The 9,518-nt window shown below is 40.9% G+C and overlaps 1 protein-coding gene across 1 annotated transcript in view; it reads left to right on the plus strand.

The window, feature by feature from the left end:
* The window catches only part of LOC109935072 (poly(U)-binding-splicing factor PUF60), an 82,055-nt gene that overhangs the window by 9,320 nt on the left and 63,217 nt on the right, over positions 1-9,518 (plus strand). Inside the window, exons 4-5 of the mRNA XM_048617374.1 lie at positions 5,520-5,585; positions 7,025-7,186. Of these exons, the coding sequence (XP_048473331.1) occupies positions 5,520-5,585; positions 7,025-7,186 (228 nt within the window). The remainder of the gene's footprint in view (positions 1-5,519; positions 5,586-7,024; positions 7,187-9,518) is intronic.

Consider the following 9,518-nt stretch of genomic DNA (forward strand, 5'->3'; position numbering starts at 1 on the left):
CAACAAACCAGCTCGGCGAGCCAACCAACCTCAACACCCACAACCCGAGCTACAGCTCTACTCCAAAACCTTAGTACAACCTAGATTTACAGGAATGATGCCTGGACTTCCAGGGTTGTTACAAGGAGAGATAATACAAATTAGGCCTGTTTTCTCTACAATTTAAAAGGTTAAGGGGTGATCTGATCAAAGTCTTTGAAAGACAGGGTAGATGAAGACCAACTACTTCAGTTGCTTAGAGATCCCAGAGCTAAAGGTGTAGTCTAAAAATTGGGACCAGACCGTTCAGGAGAGATGTTAGGAAATATTTCTACACACAAAGGTAAAGGCTTAGAACTGTCTTCCACAAATTGCTGTCAGTGCTACATTGGTTGTTGCTTTTAATTTGGAGAGAGAAATTTTAGTTAAGCAAAGGTATATAGAGTTTGGCCACAGATTAACCACAATATCACTGAATGGTGGAACAGACTTGGTGTGGATGAATGGCCTGCTCCAGTTCCTCCAACTCCAGTTTTTTCATAGAATCATACCTGATTCTAGAAAAAAAAACCAAAAGAACTGCAGATGCTGTAAATCAGGAACAAAAACAAAGTTCCTGGAAAAACTCAGCAGGTCTGGCAGCATCTGTGAAGGAAAAAACGAAGTTTTGGGTCCGGTGACCCTTTCTCAGAACTGTTTTTGTACCTGATTCTAGTACTTAACAATTTCAAGTTACCCTCCTAATTCTAAAGGATGAGTAATCACTTCAAGTATCTCATCCTTCTGAAATCCTTGCTTTAATTTCAGTCTTCAGTTTTCTGCTTAATCTCTGTTTAGCTTTAATGGTTTCCAGTAATCCACTGTTGCATCATCCCTGTCACTCATCCCTATTAAATTCAATTAATATTGATCCCAAACAAGCCACAAGTTAGAACCCAGAATGAAATCTGACTTGATTAACTAAACAAATTAACAATCAATGTGGCAGTTTAATTACTGAAACATATTTTCTAAAGGCTGCAGATATTTTTTAACAACAGAAGAGGAAGTGATGGCCTAGTGCTGTTATCACTAGATTATTAGTTCAGAGACTCAGCTAATGCTCAGAGGACTGAGATTTGAATATCACCATGGCAGATGGTAGAATTTGAATTCAATAAACTAATGTACTTCAAGGAAGGAAATCTACCATGCTTATGTAGTCTGGCCTATGTGTGACTCCTGTCCCACAGCAATGCCCTCTGAAATGGCCTAGCAACTCAGTTGTGTCAATTACTGCGAAGTCTTGACAAAGAAACAAGACTAGACAGTGCACCTGTCATTGACCATCTGGAAGCACTAAGCCTCACACCATACTGTTTTGGAAAATCAGTGTGTATCAGGGGACAAACTGTTATTGACCAGACATGGCCCCCTCAATATTTTAAGAAGGTAGCCTGGACTCTTAACTTTTTCTTATTTTAAAGGTAGATGTAAAGTGTCTGTTCCAAATGAAATGCGACTGGTCAAACTAATAGATGTTAATCAAAACACAATTTATTTAAACACTATAGTTAAAAATACAACCAATGAAAAAGAGGAGTTTAGAATAATTTAACTATTGGAAAACATAATAGGTACTGTAATTATTATTAATTATTGTTCCAATATAGTAACATCCACAATCACACCCCTTTCCAAAAAGAAAAATTCAGATTCTCACATACAGTTCTCCCATCCAGGAGGGGAAAACATCAACAGAAAATTCAACAAGAGTAGCGGCCAAGGGACATTAACTGAAGCTTCCAAATCTTTTGAGACCCCGATAGCTTCTGATGCTACTGGAAAAAAAAACGAAAACCCAGCGATCTGGATCTGAGATTCAGGCTGTTTAAAAGAAAACCCAAGGCCTCACAACTTGCTTACGTTACCCCAGATTGCTTGGCACCTCTGCCTTCCAACTTCTCTTCAAAGCAAAAACTAGAACAAAATAACCTTTAAAGCTACAGCATTGTCACAAAACTCTACTGGTTGGAGTCATAGCTGGCACATAAGATGATTGTGGTTATAGGATGTAGTCGTCTCAGCTCCAGGACATCTGTGCAGGAGTTCCTCAAGGTAGTGTCCCAGACCTAACTGTCTTCAGCTGCTTCATCGATTACCTTCCCTCCATCATAAGGGCGGGGATGGGACTGGGGATGTTTGCTGATTGTGCAACATTCGGCATCATTCGCGACGACTCAGATACTGAAGCAGTCCATGTTCAAATGCAACGAGACCTAGGCTTGGGCTGGCAAGTACTATTCATGCCACACAAATGCCAAGCTATGACCATCACCAATGAAATAATCTAACCACCATCCCTTGACATTCAATGGTGTTACCATCACTGAATCCCCAACTATCAACATCCTGGGAGTTATCATTGACCAGAAGCTCAACTGAATTCACCACATAAGTACTGGCTACAAGAGCAAGTCGGAGGCTATGAATACTGCAGCAAGTAACTCCCCACCAACACCTCAAGGCAACGACAGACAGGCAGTAAATGCTGGCCCAGTCAGAGATATCTATGTCCCATGAGTGAATAACAAAATACAAAAGAAATGGAACAGTCTTATTGATATTGCACTTGAGAATAGCTTAACATAAACATCAGAGCAAAGTTTCAACATATTTCCCAAAACTATCCATTACAGAGACTCCACTCCAGAGAAATTATATTCACATCTCAATTCTGAGAGTTTCTACTTGAAGGAATCCCTTTAACTCCTTACCATGGATCGTCAAAACACTTGATAGCATACTGTATCTACTGACATGGACTCTTCACAAGTTTGATATCCTAAATTTTCTCAGTTCTAATAATTTGCAGATTTCTTTCCAAGCTCTCCTAGCCTTGAACCTTCACAAACTAAGCATTTCTGCTGTGGTGACTAGCTTCCCTTGAATTGAACTGAAAAATTTCTGCTCAGAGGAAAATTACAACTTGCTTCTGAGTTTGTGGTGTTGTTGAACTCAGTCCCTGATTCTTCTGAGTCAAACTGAAAACCAGGCTATTAACATTAATGTGTTTATATTGTCTGTCACAAACTCAAAATTATAAACCTCTTTCCACAGGCATCTGCAGTTAAATGCTTTCTGGCCACTGTTCCAGAAAGAGTGGGGCAAATACAACATCAAGCCTTTATTCAGCATCACTGGGCAGGGAGAAAGGAAAGTTAGTGGTTAGGGAATGGAATTTGTGGTAAGGATGTAAAGGTGTCTTCCCAATATTTCTTGGCTGGCTGTTGCTGCTTATCTAGCACTGGATGGTGGACATGCAGATTGAGAGATGAAACATAGTGGGAGGGTGAAGAAGTGGATGTGTGGTATAAATTTTATTCGTTTACTCAAGTGATGTGAGTGTCACCGGCTGGGCCAACATTTATTGCCCGTCCTTAATTGCCCTGGAGAATATGGAGCTGCATTCTGAACCACTGAAGTCTTTGGGGTGGTTGAGGATCAACCACGCTGCTCTGGGTCTGGAGTCACATAGACCAGACCAGGTAAAGATTGCAAATTTCCTTCCCTGAAGGATGTTGCTTTATTGAATTTGATTTCACCATCTGCTGTTAGAGCAAGTATTACTGGATTTTGACACAGTGAGGGAACATAGTTGCAAGTCAGGATACTGAGAGATTTGCAGCTGGTGGTGTTCCCAGGCATCTGCTGCCCTTGTCCTTCTAGGTGGTAGAGTTGCAGATTTGGAAGGTGCTGTTAAAGGTCTACATGTGGAACCTGATGTTGTTTTGGAAGTTGACATCAAGGGACAGCATGTAAATGTTGATAGTTTGAGAATGATAGGAATAGGTAACGTTGGCCACAGTCATGTAGAATATCAGTTGTAACTTTGATTGAACCTATTTGCACTGTGGCAACAGGCACAAGTCCAAATGGAGGGTGGTGGGCTCTATTGGGCATAATTCCAACCCTGATCCTTCTCTCACGTGCGAAGAATGAAAGTTGTGCTTTAAAAGTTGAGCATTGGAACTGTTAATATTGTAAATTTATAGTGGTACCGTGTGGACTGTGCTGTGCTTTACACTGCCGTATTCCAGTCAGCTGTTACTCAGTTGCCTTCTGCTTCCATCTGTTATGGAAGCAAGGTTTTAAATGTGCTGGAGGATTTATGAAAAAAGGGTTGCATTGTAGATAAATTTGTTTCGGATTTGCTACAGCATTGTAAAGCAGCATTTCCCACTCACTTCTTCTATAGGCAGTAGTGTTAATGCATGGACTGGTGTTAAACAATGGCAGTGGCCATGTGCCTTTCTTAACTTGTTAAAATCCTTGCAATGACTAAATTTGCACCTATGGTGTTAGGCTGGAGTGTCCTAGCTTGCTGGATGGAGCTCTCAGTTGCAATTTGTTATCCATTCATTTTCTTTTCTTTTTCTTTTACAACCCAGTAGTTTTGCTGTTTTGACAGTTCAAATACTGGGTTGTGGACACTTTCTCTATTCCTGTTTGAAGTCTTCACCATTCTGACTGTTTGTGTACTCACATTATCACTTTATTTGTCACCTCAGTAATATAAAACCTGAGTCTGTCTCTGATTGGAGTCTGGGTTCCTTTTTTTTAAAATATTGAGCTTACTTGAAACTGTGTACGTGTACATCAGGGTTCCTATTATTTTAAAATCTTGAGTAGATTTGCCCTGTCTCTGATCTTTTGAGAATAGTTAAAGGTTGGGGAACAGATAGTGGGTATCGTAATAAATCCAGAGGCAAAATAGTGAAGTCCCATAGTGAAAAGCTTTCCATATGGAAGCCCTTTTATTGTCACACTCGGCCCATCAAACTGCTGGAGAACTGTGTGTTACTGTGCTGTTGGTGAATGGCTCTAGGTCTGCTGGATGCTTATACTCGGGGTCCTTTTCAGTGCGTGGTCTGTACACCATTTCTTTTTAAATTTTCCACTCCCTGCTCCCTTCCGCTCGCTCTCTCTTTCTCCCTCCCTCACCTTATTTGTGAATTTTGTTGCAAATTTAGTGATTATAATGACTTTCCTCAAAAGACTCATCCCGATTCTGTCAGTGCGCAGCCATCTTTAGAGATGGGAGGACGACATCGTCCATATGTCCTGATCACTTCTGAGAGGGGGGAGGAGGGTAGGGTCGACTCGGAGATCAGATTAAAGCACTAGATACTGATTGAACCAAACTGACTGTGGACCAGTTTTGTGTTTTGTGGCATACTAGACAGTGTGAAAAGAGGGATATAGAGAAGTAACAATAAGGGGGCTTCACTGTATCTAACCTTATACATTCTCAATGTGATGAGTGCAGTATGCATGGAAGTTTTGGCTATGGGAGAGTGCACTAATAACGAAAACCACTAATTCTGGTTTTAGCCATTAAATACAAAAACTCAAAGAGGACTTAATTTTTCTGTCCATTTAAATTTTAAAAATCCTAGTGGGAACTCTGGCGTACCGACATCCATAACACTTAATGTCACCTCAAATTTAAACAAAAAGGCTTTATTAGATTTTTTTCATAAGTGACTTCCTCTCATCAGACACTGGGTTCCTTTCGAAAATGGGCATGCTGGGAACTGTGCGATTGTCTCGACTCCAAAGATCAGGTAGGGACTTCTGTCAAAAAGCACTAACACTTGGAGTTTTGAAAATGTCTTGAGCAGTGTGATTTTTGTTTTGGTTAAAAGCCCACAGTAAGCGATTTTAGCTCCTCTGCTGCAGAGTGGTCATAATCTGGTGTAGTAAGCACCTGTGCAGGCACACAAGGTAACTGCAGATTCTAATGCTTTAGACAGTTTGTCAGGTGGCGTGGAGAGGAAAGAGAAGGAGTGTGAGAAAGAGACAGCAAATGTTATCAGAAGCTTAAAATTGCTATGAAATTAGCACTTGCTCTTTTCTGTTGAGAATACTGGTTTGATTAACTTCATTTTTTTGGAGGTTTTTCATAGGGGCTCTTTTGTTGTACTTCTTAAAAGTGGGATTGTTAAGCTTCGAGGAAACGTGCACTAATAGGCTTACAGTTTACAATGACATTTGCATGTCTGTGTGTTTTCCCTTCTCATCACATCTGGACTGCTTTTTGAACAATTTCCACGACTGTTTTGTCAGCTTTCTTTTTGTGGAAGTGGTGGTAAGGGTGGATAGAAATTTTATGTTTTCTCTTTTTTTTTTCCCCCCCACCCTTTCTCTCTCCCTCTTTTCTCCCTGTCCCTTGTGACCTTTCTAAATTTGCAGCAATGCTTTATGTCTCCTTCCCACTCAAGGGGAGAACATAGCCCAGGCCTCCTCTTCGTCACCATTAGTGCTGTGGGATTTTGCGATTGGCTTGTTCATGCCTTTTCCATAAACATTTCCCTTTTTTTCACCCACGATGAGGCCCTTGTACAAGGATTGAGATGTCAACCCCAATGCTGAACTGGCTCAGAGTTCCCAAGTGCTGACCGTCTGGCACATTCTAGTGTGATACAGTTCTGGGAATCTCTCTTGCTTTCTCCAATCTTCTCCCAACTTACCTCCCAGTCTGAGAGTGTGAGTGCAGTTGGTGTAGCATTGCTGATCCATTGTGAAACAAGTCCACTAAATGAGATTGCAGACAGGATGGTAGGATAGGATTGCAGCAAAGACTCCCTGCCATTCAGCTCATTGGAGCACAATGTGAGCAGAGACTGCAGCTTAGGTGAAGTGAAGGCGTCCCTTCTGCCATTCTTCAAACTGGTGGTTTGACATTGCAACCTGTAAAAGATGAGTTATAACCAATGGGATCATTTTGACAACTTGAAATGTGCTTATTTGAGGCTGTACAATCCACAGTAAGTGCTAGTTTTTTTCTCTATTTAGCTAATTATTTTGTACGGCATTTGTTAACTGAGATCTGCATTTGCAGTTTAGCAGATAAGTTGCCTGAAAGATGCAGCCTGTTATTTAACCACCTGCAGTAATGCTCTATTACTTGTCCCTACTGTCCAGATTTTCTCTGTTAGGGTGCTTAGATTAGTGTTGCTTGGATGTACATATTCACACGTCTTTTGTTCCCTTTCTGGATCAGATGGCAGCACAGAGACAGCGTGCGCTGGCGATCATGTGTCGTGTTTACGTTGGATCGATTTACTATGAGTTGGGGGAAGATACCATCCGACAGGCTTTTGCTCCCTTTGGGCCAATCAAGAGCATCGACATGTCATGGGACTCTGTCACAATGAAACACAAGGTTCTCTTTACTTTCTTTGCATGATTTTGTATTATTGAGGGCCGGTTAGCATGAAACACTGCGATAGCTCAGTATCACCTGAGGCTTAGTGAAAGTAGTGCCGCTAAAACTGGCATTCATCTTCAGGGTCCTAACCATAATGGAGTCTCCACCACTTCAAGCTAAGCTGATCTCCTTTGCAGGGTTTCCCACAGTGTTGCAATTTAGTCTCTGGGATAAGTAACATTTGATGATCCTGATAACATAGTGTGGAGCTGGAGGAACACCGCAGACCAGGCAGCATCAGAGGAGTAGGAAAGTTGACGTTTCAGGTTGGGACCCTTCAAAAATTAATGATCTTGGTCACATTCTAGTTTGACTCAAGATAGTCGTGAGAATTAGCAGGCTGGGGGACTAACATCAAACATAAGTTAACAAACTGACTGCAATGAAGTAACGTGGGAAAATTTGAAACTATGGAGTTGAGCCACTACACTGTCACAAATGCAGAATGAGGACAGTTTGCTTTGGTGTTCCCTTTAATCCTGGAATATTGATACTTCATGATTTTAAATAGATGGGGGTATAACATACTGTGAAGTTAAGGGATGGATGGAAATGGCAAAGTTTATTGGCTTGAGTGCTCAAAGTGCCTGTTACTGGAGCAGCAATCAACTGGCCAACTCTGAATTATATGACAGGAATAGTGTACCAGTCAGACGAGACAAATACAGAATGTTAGAAAAACTCAGCAGCTGTGTGGAGAGAGAAATCAGTTAATGTTTGGAGTCTGATATGACTCTTAGTTATCAGAGAGATCTAGAGGTGATGCAGAGAAGAGTCACGTAGGTAACATTGGGAGGACTGGGTTTTAAGACTGGAGAAGTTGGAGCACTCTTTCCTTAAAATAAGAGAACTGAGTGAGCATAAGCAAAAGTCCGGAAACTTGTTCTGCTGTTTTGTTTATCTTAATTTTTCTTTCCTGTCTTTCCTCTGCATCTCTGACTTCCCAAGGAAGTATTAGTTTTCACTAATTATCAGTAGTGTGTCCATGCCCCTAGCATATTGTTTGAGGGAGGATAAAACTTTGACTTGTTTCAGCAGTTTATTTTGTGTTGTATGGTACTTCTGTTTTTATGAATTTCCACGCAAGAGGAAGAAATTCAATTCCCATTTCCACCAACTTGATCCCTTGTACCAAGGAGTACAAGCCAAAATTAAATAGAACTCATTCCCTCGTCTAAATAGTCATTCATTGAGTGGTCATGGGCCATTCTCTAAGTCTATAATATTCTTCCTTTGGTGGGCACCTAAGAGTCACAGTTATTGTGTACGATCATTCATTGGTTTAATCTTCAGTGCTATTTCAAGATCTGTTGTCTTCACGAGTGTGCAGAATTTGCAGCACAAAAACAGGCCATTCAGACCAAACTAAGTGTTACATTTCACTCAGCATTGGCATGTTTATCTGCACTGTTCCCATTGTTCCTTCGTTCACTTACCCAGTTTAATCCTTAAAGCTGAAATAGTTTATGCCTCGACCACTAAACCTGGACAGGAATTCTACAAATTTGCAACTGTCCTGCCCTCTTGTACCGAATTTCCTAACTTTAATCTTCTGTGGTGTATTGTTATAGACCCTTTAGCTGCATCTATTTATCCTTTAGCCACTTTAAGCACTTTGATTGTGTTGCCTCATGATTTGCTAGCATTAACTTTCACTTTATTTTAACCCCTTCACAAAATCATGCTGAATTCCTGATTGGCTGTATTTTTCCAAATGCTCACTTTGTGTGCTCAGTAATGAATTCCACTATTGATAAACTTGCTGGCTTGAGTTTGTTTCTTTCTCCCTTTTTGAGCAGTGATGTGATGTTAGCTTTCTGGACCTTTGGTACTGTGCCTAAATGCAGTCACCTTTGGAAGATGAGGATTAATATGGCTGAAATTTCCTCACTTGGGTTCCGTTTTTGACTGAAGTCAATAGGAGTTATCATTATGATCTTCCAGTTGACATTTGGTAAGGGTCTTCACTAAGTGTAAGCAAAAATGAGACTGCATGAAATTGGAGATAATTCAAGGTGAACGAGTTGGGAAGTGGGAAACAGTGAAATAAAAAGAATGATCTGCAGTTGGCAGGCTGTGACAAATGGTGTTCCCCAGGAATTAATGCTGAACACCCTGCATTCAGTTTACATCAGTGACATGGGATGACCGAATAGAAATTGTTGTGGGTGTTATTCCAGAGGAAGTTCTGAAGAGGCATAGCAGAAAATACGGAGGCATGGGATTGAGGGTGATTTAGTGGTTTGGATCAGAAATTGGCTAGCTGTAAGAAGACAGAGGGTGGTGG

This window comes from Rhincodon typus, chromosome 2, assembly GCF_021869965.1.
Source record: "Rhincodon typus isolate 14 chromosome 2, sRhiTyp1.1, whole genome shotgun sequence".
Classification (NCBI taxonomy): domain Eukaryota; kingdom Metazoa; phylum Chordata; class Chondrichthyes; order Orectolobiformes; family Rhincodontidae; genus Rhincodon; species Rhincodon typus.